This window comes from Syngnathus typhle, linkage group LG7, assembly GCF_033458585.1.
Source record: "Syngnathus typhle isolate RoL2023-S1 ecotype Sweden linkage group LG7, RoL_Styp_1.0, whole genome shotgun sequence".
Classification (NCBI taxonomy): Eukaryota; Metazoa; Chordata; class Actinopteri; order Syngnathiformes; family Syngnathidae; genus Syngnathus; species Syngnathus typhle.
The window spans coordinates 5,308,972-5,329,563 of record NC_083744.1 but is presented as its reverse complement, the minus strand read 5'-3'; the positions used below and the strand labels follow the sequence as shown (position 1 = coordinate 5,329,563).

At 41.8% G+C, this 20,592-nt stretch overlaps 3 protein-coding genes across 4 annotated transcripts; 1 reads left to right on the top strand and 2 right to left on the bottom strand.

The window, feature by feature from the left end:
* Nucleotides 1-1,651: 1,651 nt before the first annotated feature.
* Nucleotides 1,652-11,273, bottom strand: duox (dual oxidase). The gene is made up of 34 exons (XM_061284178.1): nt 11,166-11,273; nt 10,599-10,712; nt 10,425-10,508; nt 9,905-10,069; nt 9,497-9,684; nt 9,153-9,351; nt 8,906-9,072; nt 8,688-8,751; nt 8,507-8,603; nt 8,329-8,419; nt 8,130-8,232; nt 7,888-8,060; nt 7,637-7,812; nt 7,437-7,555; nt 7,230-7,367; nt 7,044-7,157; nt 6,745-6,947; nt 6,496-6,672; nt 6,153-6,378; nt 5,783-5,876; nt 5,533-5,708; nt 5,388-5,457; nt 5,195-5,236; nt 4,723-4,901; nt 4,430-4,660; nt 4,224-4,323; nt 4,103-4,152; nt 3,903-4,030; nt 3,666-3,819; nt 3,149-3,381; nt 2,897-3,055; nt 2,507-2,662; nt 2,224-2,352; nt 1,652-2,152 (listed from the first exon to the last, which is right to left on the bottom strand). Exons 1-34 carry the CDS (start codon nt 11,236-11,238, stop codon nt 2,030-2,032), a joined length of 4,695 nt encoding a protein of 1,564 aa, XP_061140162.1. The 5' UTR covers nt 11,239-11,273; the 3' UTR covers nt 1,652-2,029.
* Nucleotides 10,671-14,757, top strand: duox2 (dual oxidase 2). 2 transcript variants are annotated; one of them, XM_061284179.1, is made up of 9 exons: nt 10,671-10,725; nt 11,308-11,390; nt 11,468-11,635; nt 11,713-11,770; nt 11,854-11,988; nt 12,699-12,906; nt 12,976-13,190; nt 13,258-13,451; nt 13,838-14,757. In XM_061284179.1, exons 3-9 carry the CDS (start codon nt 11,489-11,491, stop codon nt 13,847-13,849), a joined length of 969 nt encoding a protein of 322 aa, XP_061140163.1. In that variant the 5' UTR covers nt 10,671-10,725; nt 11,308-11,390; nt 11,468-11,488; the 3' UTR covers nt 13,850-14,757. The 2 variants fall into 2 exon arrangements, with proteins under 2 accessions (XP_061140163.1, XP_061140164.1); XM_061284180.1 differs by lacking the exons at nt 10,671-10,725; nt 11,308-11,390 and having other exon boundaries at nt 11,402-11,635.
* Nucleotides 14,758-14,773: 16 nt separating this feature from the next.
* apba2a (amyloid beta (A4) precursor protein-binding, family A, member 2a) lies at nt 14,774-20,060 on the bottom strand. Its single transcript, XM_061284181.1, has 12 exons — nt 19,932-20,060; nt 17,435-18,572; nt 17,260-17,364; nt 17,147-17,186; nt 16,890-17,035; nt 16,650-16,730; nt 16,395-16,580; nt 16,067-16,246; nt 15,788-16,000; nt 15,595-15,714; nt 15,382-15,522; nt 14,774-14,905 (listed from the first exon to the last, which is right to left on the bottom strand). The coding sequence occupies exons 2-12, from the start codon at nt 18,410-18,412 to the stop codon at nt 14,834-14,836; spliced, it is 2,262 nt and encodes a 753-aa protein (XP_061140165.1). The 5' UTR covers nt 18,413-18,572; nt 19,932-20,060; the 3' UTR covers nt 14,774-14,833.
* Nucleotides 20,061-20,592: the final 532 nt, after the last annotated feature.

Here is a 20,592-nt window from a genome sequence, read left to right as displayed (position 1 = left end):
ATTATCAGACTCTTAAATACACCCGGGCAAACGGCTAACTCACAGAGCAGACAAACACAACGCCATTCACTATCCTTAGATTTGTCTTTGTTATTGATGACAACTGAGTGTGTTTTTAAATGAAAAAAAATAATAAAACTGACTTATTGGTGTGAATGTTTGTCGTGATTACAATGTTTTCTCTTCACTCATCGAGCCCGAGTCGGGAGCAAAAATGAGCAGACTGAAGAAGGGCACTTAAAGGGCTACTTAATGCGTTTTATTGAAAATCTATAGAAAAAGATAATGCGGCATAAAGTAGGACATCCTTGCGGAACACATTCGATGAAGGCAGCTCACTCTTTACCAGGAGAGGGTGCCATTTGATCAATACAGTGGACCTTCAAAGTTCTGGGACAATAAGTCAAGCTTCATTTTTTTTAAAGAAAATTGACTTAATCAATTTCAGAATCAAATCAGGCCATGTTTTTGGTAACACTTGAACACTCCTGATTGCATTTCAAGGGTAAGGGACGAATAAATGATGTACTCATCTTCAACTTGGATAACTGTGTGCACTTGGGAGAATGTAAAGAAATAATTTAAAATTGCCTTGTTTTTTAGCTTGAATTCAATGGCCATAGTGCTGCTCCTTGGTCACCAGAGCCAAGTATAAATTGACATATGTCAATATTGTCACAACTCAGTGAACTGCAGTAATATTAGTCAGAACATACAATTTCTTAGTTTGCTTTAGTTTGACACTAAAGTTCATTAGTACCACTGCTAGATTCTGTAGTCACCAAACAGAGGAAATAAAATTATTCAGGAGTTATATGGTGTGCAGAATGACAACATTTACGACTTTGGCGAACAGCAAGGGAAGTTCATATACTGATTGCCTTTATGACTTAACGACTGTGGTAGTGTCTGAGTCAAATCACAACTCCACCCTTCAGCAATGACAACATTCAACTTTGTACAAGGAAGGGAAGAGAGTCGTGCTTTTTTTTTGTTGGTCAGCTTCTTTTGTCGTCAGCTACCCCTCCTTGATCATTTCTCATTTGTCAAGGATTTTATGAAGTGCTTCCCGTAAAAGGAAAACACACAATGGAATCTTTTAACACGCAGTCAGTCAACTTTCCTTTTCTTACACCACCATCCGAGATAAATAACACTATTCCCACCTATGACAAATATCTATTCGTCATAAAATGTGTCGACATTGATTTTAAACATTGACCCTGACAAAAAAAAAAAATATGGCTACGTTTAATATAAAAAGTGCAGTGCATCATAGACCTATCCCTTTAAATATTTAATTGGTGTGTTTTAACTTGTTTATGTTGCTGTATTACTAAACCGATTCCTAGTATTTTAGAAAACAGTTGATCATTGTACACTGTTTCTACTGTTTGTACATATTTCTGAATTAAATTTGATGGCTTCTATCACACAGCGGCAAAGCAACTGTCCATCAGTGCCTGGATCAAATTCACCAAACGTATTTCTACTCCCCTGCACCACGATTTAGACCTGGTTTTACCTGATCTAAAGTCTACTTTCTGTCTTGCCATATTGTCAGGCACACATACACAAACACCATAAACAAGATTTGCCTCAGCACAAAGAAAAGTGCTTATTCACATAAATTAATATTGAATTAATAAGATTCAAGATTCAATGGTTTTTATTCGCCATGTTTGAGCGTGCCAAACAAGGGATTTGACTTCGGTAAAACACAGCCTCTGTTCAACATTTAGGTGAGTAACAACACTCAGGACATGTGAAAAATGGAAAATATTCTCAAACATCCCCTGATCTTAAACTCCCAAGAGGGCAAGGAAAAACTCAAAACTCCAGCTAGGGGAAATGAGAAACCTTGAGAGGAGACCACAGATGGGAGGGTCCCTCTTCCAGGATGACCAGGCTGCAATGAATGCAGAGGACAAACAGTGTAATAAGAGAGCACACTTGTTGTATCAGTAGATTCAAATATATTCAAAAGGGTACAATACATTTCCTGACTCTAAACTGGAGTTACTTAATCTTAAAAATTCTCATAGTGGTGCATGAACAGAGCCTGATCCCTCTTGTTCATGTGCTGACAGGCTTTTTCCACATTCTTGGTCAATCCCGGCGGTCCACAGCTAAACACACCTATCTTGGACACCTACAGGAAATAACACTTACTCAAACCTATCTTATTGATTCAATGAACTTCTGCGCTCAAAAAGGATTTACCTCTGGATGAACCTCCTGCAACGAGCTGAAAAACGACACAAAGGGCGGCCGGCCAAAATGGGTGATAGATCGCAGGCCGGTGAACAGGCTGCGGTTCCACACTTTCTGGAAGTGACGCTCGCACACGTACTGTTCACACATTAAAAAAAAAGAAATACTACTGTCATATTTCACCCAATTATGGATTCAAAATATAATGCCATAATAAATCATAATGTCAAATTGTACCACACAATAAGCCTAATTGTTAATGTTGACTGGGAAAGATTTATGCTTATCTCACCAGCATGGTAGTGCGCAGGTCAAACTTCTGTGCCACCTGCGTGATATAAGTGTGAACTGACACCAGCTCCAGCGAGTCCATCTCCTCCACCTCCCTGATGATGTCTGACACCCACTCAAACTGACGCTGGGTCCGTGTCACCCAGATGAAGTACACCTGAGAAAGTTAAGTTGCCATTAAAAAAAAAAAGCAGTAAAATGTTTTAAGTAATATAGCAGGCCAGAAGTTCAAAGCTCGGAGTCCCGCTAGGCATCGGGCACCATTTTCATTGTCGTATGCTTTTTGCGTCTCGTTTGTAGGAGACAGGGTTCTTATTCTCTTATTCTTATATGGTGCCATTAAAAAAAAAAAGATACATGACGAATGAATGACAAATCCATATTATCATACCTTTTGACACTGAATCTTTGACTTGATGGAGGACTTGAACACCAGATCCTTGAGGATGGAAGCAAATGGCGTGACGCCGATGCCTCCTCCCACCAAAACAGACACCTCAAAGTCCGTCCATTCCTGGTGTCCCTCTCCGAACGGGCCATCCAGATACAGCTGCGGTACACAAGTGGTCATGACTCACAACAAAAAAACATTCAAGAGAAAATAATCGCATGATGGAAGATAATCACATTAATCACTAATCACCTTTGGATAAGCTCCAAGTTCAATCAGACTCTCTTCACTGTAGAGCTCTCTGAGCTGGCTGGTCCAGGGCCCTACAGCCCTGATGTGCAGGCTGAGGGTCTCCTCGTGAGGAGCTGAGGTCAGCGTAAAAGGGTGGTACTCATCTGTGCCTAACATCAGGCATGCAATACGGACCCACTGGCCCGAACGATATACAAAGCCTTGTGGTCGCTTGAACTTCAGATGAGTTACGCCTGCAGGGAGTGAAGAGAATAATAATTAGCGCTGCAGTTTAATTGCCGCCTGCTTAGATCGTCGTGGGGGGCAGAGTATTAATTCTTATGTTTCTCTTTTAGTATTGAGGAAAAAGAACGACACGTAAAAAAAAAAAAATCTTATGTAATTGGGAGAAGAAAAACCGTGATGTCATTATTATACCACACGGGGAAGTTTAACAATGAATCATCAATATCGAAGTCTTTTCTAACCGAAGAAGGAATGCATATTGACTTTACATAACAAATAGAGCGAAGGTCACCTGAGGGCAGAAGCTCTGCTCTGACGACAGGAATCTCCACTTTCTTCCTGCTCAGGCTGATAAGTTTATCCAGCAGGAAGAAAAGTGCAGGTGGAATGAGGAAGATGTAGAAACGTGGCTCTTGAAGCAAACCAAAACTGCCATGAATGATAGTCTGAATGCCAGAATTACAACAAAGCGAACCAAAATGTGAATTAGGAGGACATTTGGTGTGTCTATCAACTACAAAACACTCACCAAAATATACATGACAATGTAAAGTTTATGAGTGATCCAGAACCCTCGAAAACTGATGCGGCGAAAATGGCGAGTGGCAAAAACGTAAATGAAGGCCAAAGTGAAAAGAAGCAGCACACCGGTGAGCCCTGAGAACAAGCACAGTGGCATGAGAAACACACGCTCGCTCTGTGACATCTTAGTCTAGCACAACGCAGTACCTGGAACAGTTTGAAAGAACCACCATGACCACTTGAGAGGAACTTCTGACCTATGATGGGAAAATACAGTAAATTAGAAACCAGACATACTGTGTGTGTGTGGTGGCGTTCAAAACATTACCCATTATTAGTCAAAACCTTTGGGAACAAGCAAGCCAGGATGTTCAGGTTACTGATGGAGAAGATGTAGATGTTGACCACATGACCCAAGCTGTGAGCAACTACAAAAAAATCATAAAATGGCATCAATTACAACAAAATGGCGGCTCTAAAGTCATTTTTTGTTGTTGCAAGTAAAAGGCGAGTCTTTTTGTGAGTCATGGCAACCTGTGAGAAGGAGGGCAGTGGTGGCCATGGAACGATGAAGGTCGATGGCGGCGTCGAATGGGATGTATCTATTGAGGAAAGTCTCTCTGCATATTGTGATGAGGTTGCGACACACGGTGAGGAGCATGTAGGGAAATAGAAACGAAATGGCAGCCGCTGTGCCCCGGGACACCACCACTCCCACCACTGAAGTCTCGGGCATGCCCGTCGACGTAGCCTGCATGCTGTAGTCTGACGAGCACATTTTCATTGTACCAGAAGACGGAAGCACAGAATGACAGATTTCTCCTTACAATAACATCTCTCGGTCGCCACGCCGGCCGTTATGCCGTAAACCACGATGAAGCAGACAATATGGCAGCGGTAGTTCTCAATGAATCGTTTGAACTGTTGGATCTTCTGGTGGATGGGGCTTCTTATGTAGTAGTCACGCTTGGCCTTCACGTACACTTTGGGAGTATTCAGGTCAAACCTGGATTGAGTCATATGGATTAATACCATCAAAATTGTTTTCAATTAGTGTACAGTGATGCCTTGAGACATTAATATGACTCTTAAGACTCAACATAATTGGTACACTATTTTTTTCTTGCCTTTATTTTAGATGTAATTTCACAGTCAACCACTAGATAGCACACATTTTGTTTGACGCTGTAAATTTGACAGAAGAAGAATGAAAACGGGAAGCAAACTTTAGGTCCAGTCAACCATATCTCAAGGCACCGCTGTATTATCTTTAAATGGTCATAGGAAATGTGCACACACTTTTTCCGTCTGCGGATATCCAGTCCGTCTGTATTGTCACTGCTGAAATCAATAACAAAAATGATGTGATGAGAATGGAATCATAACTTATAGGCATTGTACAATAGGCTAAAGATGGTGCACTATGGACTCTTCACTGTCAACATACTGTATTGGAACGAGCTACGTTGTTTTCTGCATTCCTGTCGCTTACCTTCTCAGTGGGCTGATGAAAGAAACTCTTTGATCACGATTAAACAATTTATTTCCTTGTTTCTCCACCCCTGCATTGAAAACACAGATTATTCATCAATCCGTAGGAGGTATGAGGATGTAAGACACGCAAAATCTTCTTCAACCTTTAACACTGAGCTGAGCAAACTGAAGCTCGTTCTCATGGTCACGGAGGAGGAAATGGAAATCTTCCCATGTAATGTTCTCTTTGTTGTCAAAGCCGGCGGCCAGCATCATGGCTCTGATGGCGTCGTCCGTCTGACACTTTGACAACGCGCCGTTGGAGATTTCAATGAACGACCTTTAAATGAATCAAAAAGCTCAAAAAATACATCAAGAGATTTTTTGGGGGGAAATTCAAAAGACAATACTAACCTAAGCATCCTGGCAAAGTCTTCTTTTGATAAAAACCCATTTCCGCTGACATCATTCATGGAGAACATCAGCTTGGACTTTTCCTCAGGGGTTCCTGTCCAGATATGGTCAAGTTCATATATTTTCACAAATCAGTACTTCTTATTCTTTTGCATTATTGGCCAATTTGGAGTGCTGAGAAATAGCTTAAGAACAAATCTATTAACTCATTTGGACACGTGAACTGTCTAAAGTGTCTCAAAAGGCATTTTTCTGACTTCCTTGCAGCAAGATTGAAATTATTGACAATAACAAGAAAATCAAGTTCAATAAATCTGAGTTATTTGATGATCAAAGTAAGGTGTTACAGTTTTAGTGTCACATCATTTACCATTCATAAAAATGACAATGACATCAAGAAACTCCTGGAAGGAGAGGTAGCCGTTGCCGTCTTTATCAGCCAGCGTGAACATGGAGTTCACAAACAAGGAATCGGGCTTGAGGCCCAACGCATCGGCAAATTCTGCAGCCGTCAACTCGCACCGTAGAACTTCTTTGGCTTTCTTGCAGGAAACGACACTCATGTCCCCGGCATCGCACTTCTCTATTTCCAAGACCTGAGCCAGACAGAGAGAGTACACCATTATATCATATCTTAGCTATCTAGGTAGCTATTTAGCTAAGCAGCTGCATCTAGCTAGTTAACTATCCAGATCGCTAGCTATCTAGCTTACCTTGGAGAAAGCATGTCGGATGAACGTTTCCACAATCTGTGCCCTTTGCTCTCCTGTTAACGCCTCCTTCAGAAGCTCCTTCTCCTTCATCTCCCTCACTCGAACCTCATGCCTCTCGTCAGAGTACAGACACTCGAGGAACGCCGAACGTTTGCTCTCATCCTCAAAAAACAGCACCTGGTATAGCAAAAGAAAGAATTGACGCTACAGTGACAGTATTTGGATCTTTTACCGATTCCAGCAACCAACCAGGTCGTATTCCTTCGGCACTTTGAGCAGAAGCGCTTTCTGATGGCGGTCATACGAGAGGAGCACATTGAGGCGATGTTGTTTGTTCAGATTCAAGCAGCGGAGAGTAGCTCCAGATCTGTCTCGTATCTGCAGCTTCCTCTCCTCTATGACCTCGACCATGACGGGATGCAGAGGCTTTTTATGGTTCAGCCACTCGCAGGCTATGAAGGGGAAAAACAGCTATGAGACAATTTAGCCCGCTAACACCACAGGATATCTGACTAAAGGGTCACCAGATCAGACTTTAATAATTTTACCGGCAAATCCTGAAACTATTGTCGCCGTTCTTCCAATGGGGTTCCCTTTTTTCTGGAACTTCCTGAAGCGGGACTTGCGGTGATGCGCTACCGTGCAAGCCACGAAGTAACTCACTGTGAAGGGCATTTGGTTGATTATCATCGATGAAGTGTAAGACTAGACGGAGGTGAGTGCATGATACTGACCAACAGGAAAGAGGAACAGAATGATAATCCATATCCCAAATCCAATTTTACTCCCATCAAAGTAATTGAGTTTGGTGGCATTGGTGCAGGGATGGAGCATTGAGGTATTTAGCTGGGTGGGTTGAGGACAAGGATCACCTAAGGGCCAATAGTGACATCATTCTCATGTATTCAGTCAGTTACTTTCGTTTGGGATTAAAAATGTACCTTTCTTCCAGATGAATACGCTCTTTTGTATGTCAGAACCGTTTGCATTTGTGACCGCAACGAGGACGTCGTGAAAAGTCGTGTTACAGATCCTTTGGATCTCGTCTTCTGAGAATAAACTGAGAGAGGAATAACTTGAATATTGGTGATGATTTCCGTGACATCATGTGAACATGGAGATCGGCACGGAAGGAACTCACCCATTGTGTTTGTTCTCAAACCAGAAGCGATCGCCATTTCTTATGCGTTCAAACTGGTCTAAGATTATAGCAGAAAAAACTGGACCTGGACTACCCATTGACTCGAGCAGTCCTCCAGGGAAGAGCTCTAATTTGGAGACGTCTCCATGATATATTTGTGCAACTTCTCGCAGTAGCTGTTAAACACAGCCTCATGTTACACACATGCTTGATGCCGATGATGAATTGTTGTCTACAAAATAAAATTTTACCTCTGGGTTGGTGCTGTTGATCTGAGGATTAATGTCTCCGAATGTCTCTACAGAAGGCAGATCCAGAGCTTGCCTGACCTCCGTGTAACTGCGAAGGCCAAAGTCTCGTCCTCTCTGGATGGTCAGGGCGACCAGATCCGAGCGCGTGAACTTAAGTGGTCCGTACATGAAGTCTGTCGAGGTCAGATAAAATTGTGTTATTCGATTTGTCCTCATCATGTGCACTTTTCAACGTGGATCACCTCTTAGGTCCTCCACAACAATGTGGTCAACTTCTTCTGCAATCTGAGAGGCCATGCCCATAAGGAGGTCATCCACATCGTGGCTTGAGTTCACGTTAACCTCCTGTTGACAAAATGAAAATGATGACTCTTAAATTAAAAAAAAAAAAAAGTCGTGAGTTGGGACAAAGGACAAATTAAACAGTGCGTCAAGTCATACCTTACGTTTCCAAAAACTGTTACAAAGTCGCAATCCTGGCGACAAACTGCCATCAGGGTTGAGGACTTTTCGGAAATGGCAGGTTCTGTTTCTGTACAAAAGAAAGCGGCCATTGAACATGCGACTTGTAAACCTCAATGGATGGTTCCATCATTTACGACAAACAGTGAAGAAATACCTCATGTAAACACCAGGGGGTGCCATCGTGATTCCTAATCTCATAGCGGCAGCCAGAAACTCAGGAGAGATAGCGGGATCAACAAACTTCTGATATCCTGCATCGATAAATCACAATGTACGTAATTTTACAATAAAAGAGACGATTCATCCCAAAATTCAATGTCATGAACGATTCCTACCTGGGTAAGGCGGAAGAGTTTTGCCTCTCAGGTATGATGGCAGCCATTCGTACAGAGCAATATTCTGTTTTTAAGATAAAACAGTTTTGGATTTTTATATTATTGTTGTCACAATTGAATTTTTTTTATCTGAACATAAAAAAACAACATTAAAATTGGCGCAACCTTGTTTTTAAAATCATCGCTTGCATTGAAAAAGGAGGATGTTTCGCCTTTACCTGGAATGTGGCCACGACTGTCTTCCTGGCATTTTGAAACAACTCTTCGTCTGACCACTTTGGGTGCTCCTTACGCAATTTAGTGGCTAAATAATTGTGGTAACGAAACCAGATTATCCCTTCTGCTGCTGTGAACACATTCTCGTTGCCCCAAGCATTTCCCAACTCTGGAGACAGAAGATGGAGTTGATGTGATCTTAAAAATAAAGTTCTTACATGAAGGAGGAAAATAGAAAATACACCTTACCGTAGAGGCCTTGAGGTTCATGATCACCTGTTGTGGGGTCGGCGGCACTCCATATGAAACTTTGACCGGTCGTCTGTCTCGGCATGTTCCATTTCCCGGTCATGAGCAGCCCATCAGAAAAGTTTCTCAGGGAGTCTGACCAGGAAGTGGATGGGCCATAGATGGAGCTGCCATCAATCCAGGCGGTGACAAAGTTGACCTACAAAAGTATTTGATTTAGTAAATACAGAGAAGAAACACTGGGACTAATTCAAAAATATCAACGATTATTATTATCGTCATGATATCACAGATTATCGATATCTGAACAAAGTAGCTACACCAAATAATAAATCCAGTAAAACCTGTGTGCGAGGGTTGCCGGGACTCTGGCCCGTGTCTTTATCCCATGGTCCTCTCTGAAAGGGAAGCAGAACTTTCCCGGTGCTATTTGGGTCAAAAACAGGGTCCCCTTTAGGCACTGGGATGTTCATGAATTCAGGAGGGCACCCAGGAGTCCATGAGTTCATGATTTCAAACGCAACATGATGACCTGTAATATGAAACATTTGTAAGTTAAAATGTACAATAAGTGGAAGTTCAGGGAAACATCTACTTCCTTATGACTCTTGTTTCTTTATTTACATACAAATCTGAATTTCCCCCAGCGGTCAATAAATATATATAAATAGGTAAATAATTAACCCCAAAACTTCCTTGATGGTGCGATTTATCTGAACTATCTCAAAGGATTACAGGTAAGGTATATTTACCAAAAATCAAAGATAAGACAGTGTGGTTTCGCGTAGAGGGCAACCCCGAAGGGCCGACGCTGAGAGTGCGGCTCAGGTTTCTTGGATTGGGCAACTCGGACTCGTTCTTTGCTTGGTAGACGCCATCCCGGAAGTTAGCAGGTACCAGCCGCACAAGGTGAGAACCTGCGGGGGGCAACAACATTTATGCCAAGTTATAAGGGTTTTTGACAGATTTAGCAACTTTTAATACTACTCTAGTGAAGGACCTAGTAGAAAATTGAGAGCTTTGAAATTTTGAATGGAATTTTGGTTGTGGTTGGTCTTTTTCTTTTTTCACTTTTACCCAGGTATTTTATTTTGTTGGATGAGGTAGCCCAGTCAGGAGATGAAATTAGAGCTCCCCCTAGTGTCTATGGGAAAAGTAAGGTCGCGCATACTGTCACACTGGAATCAACCGTGGTTGACGTGTGCTCGGAAAATCGATTGGCGTCTTTATTGGGATGATCAGTATATTAAAATACAAATAGTCTTTACTCACCCACTGCTCCACGTTTGGGATCACCTAAACTGTTGTACCAGCCATCAAAGCGAGGAACTTCCCACGTTATTTCACACCGCGAATCTGTTGGAATGTATCCAAAAGCCGTTTTACTACCAACGTTGTCCACTCTGGGTTCGAACTTCAATTTTGTTCACTTGGTCATTTTCTCACCTACGATGAGCAGCAAGCCGAACACTGCACAAACACTCCAAACCCGCTTACGCAAATCCATTGATGCAGAGAGGCTCCTGAGCTCAGTCTGCAGCCAACAGCCGTGGAAGACTTCTGAAAAGTTCAGGTAAAGGAAAAATAACGTTAATTCGCTTTTACCTACTGCGGGGATTGTTTGTGTGCAACCTCCAGCAAACTTGGATTATTATTATTATTTATTTTTTTATAATGGGAGATTATTCAAGGATGTTGCATTAGATCTAGGTAAGAATCCACGTTATAAAATGTCCACAATTTTGAATTTTTGAGTTTATTCTATTCAATGAACGTTCAATTGACCTTCTTTTAAGATTCTAGATTGTATTAAAAGCTTTGTTATAGCAGCAAAAACATTCTACCGGCTTTCTTCTAAAAGAAAAAAACTTTGCCAGACATTCGTGAGCTCTGCACATATTTTAAATAAATACAGTATTTATAAAGTCACAGTATTTGTACAAAAATAATTACAATAGTAGTTGGGAATCAGTGTATTGTTTTTATGTATTTATGAAGAAGAGTCTTCTTTACCTGTGTAGCAGTTGATCTCCAGCGCAGGAGTAGATAAGAGGTGCTCAAGTGTCTTTTGCTTTATCAAAAACATGTGACCTGAAATTCCCAGATGGGCTTGGTCCTTGACTCTAAATCACACCTCTTTCCTACTTTTGTGAAGGCAAAGCATCCTCTTCCTTGTGTATAAAAGAGCTGCATGTTTCCTTATGAGTTACACCCGCTGCTTCCTCTTCCAAGATTCAGGTTTGGACCCAGCAAGCGTTTGATACTTGGTCAAAGCGTTCCCCCTCAGCAACAACTGTGTTCATTTTTGTCCTCAGCCACAAGAAGCCAAAGCCGACATGACTTTCTACGATGACGTCTATCCTTTTTACAATATGCGAAGGACGTCTGTCATCTTCAATGGCCATTTGCTCACCGTTATTGTGTGTTTCCTCGTGTCTGCGCTCAGCCTACTATTTATTCTGCCAGGGATTCGAGGAAAATCGGTGAGTGAAGCCTCTCAAATTTTTACAAATCTCCATTCGAACAATTTTCACACTTTGTCTTTTCCTTTTACAATCAGCGGCTGTTCTGGTTCTTAAGGATCATTTTGAGCTTGTTTATCGGCGCTGTCATCGTGGGTGAGTACAATTTTTTTTCCCCCCAAGCCTTTTCATAAAGCTCACCTTTTCATTGTTCCCTGCTGGCCTTTCTTTTCTTGCAGCACTCAACTTTACTGACAATTGGGCCGAGGCTCGTATAAGCACAAATACCACTTACAAGTCTTTCAGCAGTGCGTTGGTTAATGCTGACGTTGGATTACACGTTGGCCTGTACGGCATCAATGTTACCCTGAAAGGTGAGTTACAATGTCTTATAGTGACAAACCCACGAGAGAAAAAATCCGAAACACGTCTCTATTTGAAATTTCTTCCCAGGAATGGGCCTTAGAATGGAGGTTCGTTTTCCTACGCAACAAACGATCGATTACTTTCCTCCATAGTCGATTAAGGAGACCTTAGCCGAATACAAATGAACCCTGAAAGAATCTTGTTGAGTTCATTAAGAATATTGAGTATTTAACATTGAATGAATTAGGTTCAGTTCCATTAGAGATTGCAATTGGAAGACTGTCTGGAAGAAGGATGCTGAAGAAATTACTTGAGTACAATAATGCTTACTAATACATCACAGCAAGTCGTAGCAGTCCCCAGATAAGCGCAGATAAACCAGGGATTGTCACCCGGGGGTTCGCGGCCATCTAGTGGGCCGTGGCGGTATTGCAGGCGGTCCGCGAAATGGAACATTTTTTAAAACAAAATGGATTTATTATTTAGACTTGATTTATTTTCCAACGAGTTATGTGAATCATTTAAATGTAGCTGAGATTCTCAAAATAGACATACAGATGCTAATAAATAGCCTCTTTCGGTGCAAAGTAATATTTTGCCAAAGCAGTGGTCCCCGAGTTGCTTCTCGGTTATAATAGTGGTCCCTCGGACAAAACCAATTGTGAAGAACTAAAAAAATATATACATATATTATTGATTCCCCTTGATTGCTCTGCAGGCAATCCCGTTGTTCAGCTGAACGAAACCATCGACTACAATGAGATGTTCAGCTGGCGTGAAACGATCGAGGACGATTACAAGGAAGCGTTGGAAAAAGGACTCCCGAACCCCATCCTATACATCGCCGAGAAATTCACTCTCAACAGCCCGTGCGGGCTCATCTTTCACTACAGAAACTCTGGGCGATATGCATCTGCAACACTCTGGTATGTAAAATTGTCTTGTGGTCTTCTGATGTTGGAATGTTGGAGAAATGAACTGAGCGCTCCGATCAGGGTGGCCTTTTGCTGCTGGATGCTGGCCAACATCCTCTTCTCCATGCCGGTTATTTTATACGCCGGCTATATGATGTTGGCTACGGCTGCCTTCATCTTCATCTCCATGGCTGCCTTCGCCACCATCATGCAAGCGCCCAGCTGTGTTTTCTCCATCGGAACCGCCACGTTTAAAGCGGCATACAGCTTTTCATTCTGGTTCGCTCTGGCAACCGGTGAGTAACTAACAGAGAGATTTCATAACTTTTTGTTTGGTTTTGACAGAAGTGAAATCTTTCATAGGTGTGCTGTGCGCCGTCATTGGGGTTCTGGTGGTGGTAATGAACTGGATAGTACCTGAGAAGATGAGAGAGGCTTTCAGCGTGGGTGTTGACAGTTTTGAAGATGAGGACATTTCTTACGGCGCCACATATGTGAATTCAGCCATCCTTGATGATGTCACAGTATCTCCATGCACAACGCCCGAGGTCATAGTGGTCAGTATAATCACTACATATATTATTTTGATGAGATTCATCATGTCTTCGTGATCATATAAGCATTTTTTTTGTTCAGACAATAAAAATAAAAATTCAAAAAAATAAAAACAATCACTTTATATATTGATCATCTGGTTATATCACTTCTACTTGACATTTGAAACTGAATTGCACATGCAGCCTACTAACAAGCTGCAACGGAAAACGACGCTCCCTAGTGTTTTTATTAGGGAAAACAGTTTTGAGACGCCTCGTATTTTAACGCCCCACAAACAATAAATAGGACACAATTGTCAAGGAAGAATCAGGTTATCAGATTTTGTGGATATATTCGTAGAAGAAAAAAAAGCACTGATTTGTCCTTTTTCGTTTTTACTTTTCAGGAACGTCTATGAGTCCCCGTCGACAAGATTTGCGATCAATACTTGAAAATCGACAGGATGCGTTACTGAACGAGATTGTTGGATGTCACTCGTTTCTGTGTCAAATGTTCCTATGTTTGTTCTTTGTAATTTAAACGTACTTGTAAATATACATTTATTTTGTATGGAATCCATGCACTGTAGTGTTAATGAACACAGAACTTTTTGTTTTTAGTCTTAATATTGGCCTGAAATGACTAAAATATGTAGATCCTGTAGGATTGTGGCAAATGTATTATTAGTGATATATAGTATGCTATACTGCTTGTCATAATATTATATATAATGTAATAAGGAAGTGTGGTAAAATGAAATGTTTTATGACATATCTACTTGTGTTATTTTTTTCAATGATACCTTAATATAAAAAAAATGAAAGCAAACAAGAATGAAGCAATGAGACTGTAATATTTGTGTTACACGATTACATTCATTCCGTAATGTACATTCTTGTCCGCTCTTGTAAAGGTTATCTCTTAAAACTGCATTTCAAAATGAAGGAGTGTCTTTGGCCTTCAGCATCTCCATACTACACATAATTTAGTGGCTTTGTACAGTGTAATACAGTACATGTAGAATACTTGCTGTAATAGATTATTATGAATTCTTGGTCAGAAATCCATCATTATACCATGCATATACTGTACGAGAGTAATATGGCCTTCCCAATCCAGTCCTTGAGTAATCCGTAGTATTTACAGTACAATTACATAGACACTATAAAAATGACTAACTAAAATATAAATGCACTTTTTTCATAGGAAAATAAAAGTGACCGTTAAGCTATTTCTCTTCCACATTCACGCACAACACGACAGAATTCACATCGTAAGGCCATTATGAGAATGTAATTCAAGATTAAACCTGAAATGACAACCGGAGCCTCTTTACAGCATTGTGCAATGAGAGGCCCCTAAATGATATGAAGAAATGATCAAAATATAACTCGTTGCGTCTTCAAATGTAGGATGGCGTCTCCTGTCCGGTGAGCAGTCTGAACATGACGGCCGGCATTGTCTTCATGTTGATCTGGTACAGATTGATAGAAGAATGTGTCATCATTACAAAAATTGTAACCCCCTTTAATTAATTCATAAATTACATTTATTAATTCCCAGCAGGGTCAATTAGTGAGTAGCCCATCTGTCTCACAATCGAGAATTGCTGAATCTTGTGTTGTATTTGCTGGCTTGTTTTTTTTTCTGCATACTCCAACTCACGAATTTACGTTGTTCGATTAATAATGAATAACAAATAGATTTATCTTGCATATTTAGAGTTGAATTGGATCAAAATAAACATCAAACAAGTGTCATAGTGCGTCATAATTTATTTTTTCAAATGTTCAACATGTCATAAACCCGTTTCAAGATGTTAGCGTGATGATCCAGTTTTCTTTTTTTGTAGGAAGCAGATGGCACCCAGCAGATGTTCAAGTGCTGCTAGCAACCAGTTTATTTAAATCAGCAGAAACGACGACAAAAGGAGAAACCAATTGTCCTTACCTCACCCACCGACACGGACAGAGTCTGCACGATTTTTTCATGCGGCATAGCAACCACGCTTTGACCGTTTATCTCTATGATTCGATGGCCTACGCGAACCCCGCCTCTCTCGGCGATCCCGCCTCGCATCAGGCTGCAGATCTGAAAATGAGGAAAAACATCTCATGCGCATGTCTCTCCCTCATCCCACCATTTTCGCCCCCAGACACTCACTATGCCATTTTGAACACTGAAGCCGAGCTGGAATTTAAGATCTGGTCGCTTGATGAGGACGGTGGTGACAGGAGGGCAGCTTACAATACTCATCTTTACTTTCACCTGTTGCTTCAAACCCTGGAAGACACCACACACGCTATGTTGTTTGGTCTTTTTTTAAAGCGGATGGAAATTTGTGACCAGGATGTACCTTGATGATACCCTGACAGGTGGCGAGAGGAAGCCCAACCAGGCTGGTGTCATTGATGGACATAATCTGATCGCCAACGCTGAGTTTGCCAGAGCGTGCCGCTGGACCGCTGTTCAGCATTCCGGCGAGGATCACCGTGGGCAAAATGGAACCCCAGCCCGATTCCACAATCACCACCCCGAGGTTCTCCCCTTTCTGCTTCTCCACCCACACCTACAACACATAAGATGTTGTCAAATTTGTATCTGCTCTGAATCTTCCTCCTGCTTTGACACGTACCTCTTTACAGTTATCCGAGTTGGAGAAATGGATGAGGTCGTCGTGGTACATTTCCTGTGAGTTGATGATGTCGCTGTATTGTTTTTGACTTAAATCTGTCGGATTGATGCCGTTGGCTCTCAGGAATTCTCTGTAGGCCACGCTGAAGGCCTGACCGATGGATTGCGCGATGAGCTGGGCCTGTGGGAGGTCGGATATGACTCAGCAAAAAAAACATCACAGTTGACAACAACGACAGCGGCGTCTTCAGAGAAATTTACACGCTCAGAATTCAAATCATTTTAATCCATTTTCCCCGATGAAATTCAATTGTCTCAAGACTACTTACGTCCTCGGATTCAAAGACGTAGCAGATCATGCCGTACTGACTGGTCCCTTCGCCGCCGGACTCCACAGATTCCGAAAAATCCTCAGTCGACGTCGGAGACAAACGCCTGCGTGCCATCAGAACCACAATGCTGCCGATGTCAGCGATATAAGAGATGGTTCGCAAAGCGCTGTCCATCATTGTGTCCTGGAGGGAAAAACAAGAAGGAATTTCCCGCATAAGAATAAAAGCAAAACTTGATCCAGTTTTCCTCACCTGTGTGTCGGCGTTGAGCACCTTGACCGTTTTGGTGGAGATAAACAGGTCGACTTCAGTCATCATCATTTCATCTTGGCTCTTTTTAATGAAAAAAAAAGGAATTGAAACGAGTACGTACAACAGCGCCATCGTGTGGCGGCAATACAAAACTAAATTCATTCTTGAGAGCTAACTTGATAAATGGTCTAAAAAAAATATCGATTTATGCGGAGATGATTTAACAAAGAGGCAATCTACCTTAATACGACTGACGGCTTCATGGGCCTGCGACATGCGAACTGTCTTGGATGGATTCTTGTCAGACAGCACTTGAGTGCAGCCAAGGTAGTTAGCGGCAAAGATAATCCCATCAATAAGATCTTCTGGCTCACAGGGACCTGGGACTTTGTAAAACAGCCACAAAGAAACAAAAAGCTTCCAGTGTAAGACTTGAAAATGTATCAAGATTTGTATTTATTGAAACCAAAATTTTGGATTATTGCGGAAAAACTTACCGTCTTCAAAACTGGGAAAGAAAGCAGCTTCTTGTGTTTTCTTTAGAAAGAAAATATTGAACCTAAGTGAGAAAGTCTGTGATGTAATACAAATAAAAAATTTAAATTTTCACCTTAGGGGAGCCGCTCTCGTCATCTGGGTGGAGATCTGGACTTTGAGGCCTTCTCGGTTGCTCGGGAACTTGCTCCTGCATTACAGGTGGGCTTGGTTTCTCTTCCTAAAAACAAACAAAAAAAACATTTGAAATTGTTTGTTACCTCCACCAAAGACGAGACCATCTCCCAAACCTGCTGGAGTTTCTGTGGCTGGCTTTGGCTCTCCTCAGGCGGCATTTTCTCTTGCTCGGGCGTGTGACGGACAGCCGGGGACGGCTTGACGACCCTGGGCTCGCTCTCCTGGATGTTACTCGAAGCGTCGGGTCTGGCAACAGAAGCGGGCTCTCTTCGAGGTTGAGCCTTCTGATTGTTTATCGGTGCTTGGCCATGAGAATTACGAGGGGTCGGCTGTTGCTTGCTGGATTTGGCTTTGGTCCGCACAGGAGCCTTTCTGCCTTCCTTGGACGACGTCTTCACTCGCTCATTTTTGTTGGTTGCGCAACTTTTAACCCCAGAGGTCATTTGTTCAACGTCCTGTCCCGCTGGCCTTCTCCCTCGTCTTTTTCCGTGTCTCTCCTCCTGTATATGGGTTGCCTCGCATTTTCTGTTGGCCGGTATGGTATAATTTTTTGTCATTCCGCTGTCGTCTTCTCTCTCCCTTTCATCGCACGACTTTCTAATCCTTTCATTATCCTGGTAAGGGCCAGCCTGTCTTTGATGATCTTCTGCGTCTTCTAAATCTTCTATAAATCTGGCCCCATCCAACACCTCGTCTATATCATCTCCGTCACAAAAGAAGAACTTATTCTCCAGAACTTTGGCGACTTCTTCCCCCTCCGCGGCTTCCCTCGCAACTGGGGTGCAACGCATCCTAAATTGACGACCTGCTTTGTGGGGCTGAGCGTCCGGTTGTGATCCGTTACGTCTTTCTGTGCTTTTATGTGCTGTGAATTGGTCAGCGACGCCGCTGCTGTCGTTTCCGTTTTTACCAGCTACGTTCTTGACGTAACCCGCGTCGTCGGAGCTGTACTGCTTGTAGAACCTCGTGTCCATGACGCCGTCTCTGTTTAAATGCAATACCTCGTCACAATCCTGCTCCACGTCGGAGCCCACGTTGTCGTATTCGGAGCATGTGTCCTCCATGTCGTCACCTCTTGGTTCACGACTCATATGGGAGCGTTTGAAAGGAGTTCGCTGGTTGTTGATGTCATCCTTCCCTCCCTTAACAAATTCCTCTGGTCTTCTTGGTTGCACTTAGTTCCCCCGGGAAATTTGGTCTTGTCTGTTTCCACGAGCCATTGCTGGCTCATTAAATCAGATGCTTTCAACCCTGTCCAACATGGAAAAAATAAAATAAAATAAAATGAATTCTTGCATTATGTATGTACCATGAGAAGCATTTTCTTTGTGAGTGACATTTGATACATATTTACATACTGTAATCTCCTTCCGCCATGACTCCAAGCTGTACAGGATATTACAAGTGCATTTTTTTTCTGAACTACATTCTAACCACAATATTAGGTACACTGGGTGCAATTGAGGAGTGAGGACAGCTCATTTCCTCAGTCTGGTTGCAAAAGCTTATAGCTATCTGAAGCTGATGCAGTTAGTCGTTCGGCTAATAAATCATTTTAAAGAACATTCTATTACAAACCATGCTGGGCTGGTTGCCAGCCAATCGCAGGGCACATAAACAACCAAGCACAATAAACTGATGAGTAACTCATTTTAAAAATCTGAATTTAAAGATAATAGTTGTTAAAATTATAGTTAAAAAGGGGATTTAAGTATAACAAAAAAAAGCCGCAATATCTTAAAATGTTCATTTATAAATTTGAATTTTTTTCTTGATTTGATCAAGAATCCTGGAAGACGATGCTCAAGATTTGAATTCAATTACGTGGCAAGCCGAATCTGGGCACCTGTATTTACAACACTTGCACTTTATACCTCAAATATTAACATTAATCAACATTAGTGCACCGTAGTGTCAAAATAAAATCCAGATTAAATACGTTATTCAATAAGAACTATAATCATTATAACTACAGAAGGGTAGATGCAATGTGTAATTAGATACTCATCAATAAAGGATTTCACCACACGATTTGACACCTATTGTGCACTAAAGCAATGGCACCAATCACAATGTGACACCTCACGCTGACACATGGCCTTTAGATCAGAAAACGATTAAAATGGATTATTCCGAATTAATTTTTCGCCATGTTAGTCGGATCAAATCGGATCACTCGAGAGGGATCCTCCCATGATCTCTCCATGGTGCTGAACTGATAATTAAAAACCCTAAACGGGCATTTAAAAGAAAAAGGCGTGTGGGCACCCTGCCCTTGAGCTATTTCAAAAGCGCTTTTTATGGCGAACTTTTGCCGCAGCTGCAGGGGATGCTTGTTATGGTCGCTCCGCTAGTAAACGCCGCATTATACGACAGACATTTAAATATTGTGGAGACACGTTTGTGCGTATGGATAAGGCCTGACAAACACTTATCGGGTTTTACCATCTCAATCGAGCCAATTCTCATGCAAAACTGCACATCGACCTTGATTTCAAGACTGCACCATGCTGACATCCCACTAATGTTCCCACCAGATGGGCACGTCCAGATTTTGTTTCTTATCGTAGGCCTAGACTCAAAATTGTAAACATCCATCGGTGCACTTACCGTCATCGGTGGGGTCGCCTCGGCTCCCCTTTTGAAACAAGTGCGTGTTGTTCAGATCAGATTGCTCTGCGGGGTGGTGATTTTTGAATAAAAGCCGCACACACACACACACACACGCACACACACACAGCAGCCCAGGAACGTGTGTATAGAAGATACGGTCTGTGTCACGTGACCACAGTGGGGGTCTCCCCCTCCCCCAGCGTTGACAGAGGTGATGAGAAGGCACATTCACGCCCTTAGTATATATCTTTTTCATCTGCAATTAGACATTGCTTTCCTCGCTCATGTTTAGATTCCCGTGGAAAGCGACCAAATATCTGATGCTTTGTAATTGGTGGTTGACATACCTGAGTCATAATTTTGAGAAAGTATACCATTATAAGTCATAATAATGGACAATGACACAAAATGCTAATCACAAAACAAGACAATAATTGATACCCCGTCCGCCAATAACAAAACTTAGATTATTTGCTTGTTCGCGATAACAGCAATATTGAAAAGCATGATATAAAAAAACATTTTTTATTGTTATTATTGATGTTGGTTAAACTGTGGCAAAACAATGTGAATTGTTTCGAGTTTCCACAAATGGCAAAAAAATAAACATCACAAAATTCTACTTTTCCTTTTTTTTAATTAAGCCTTTTGCAAAATG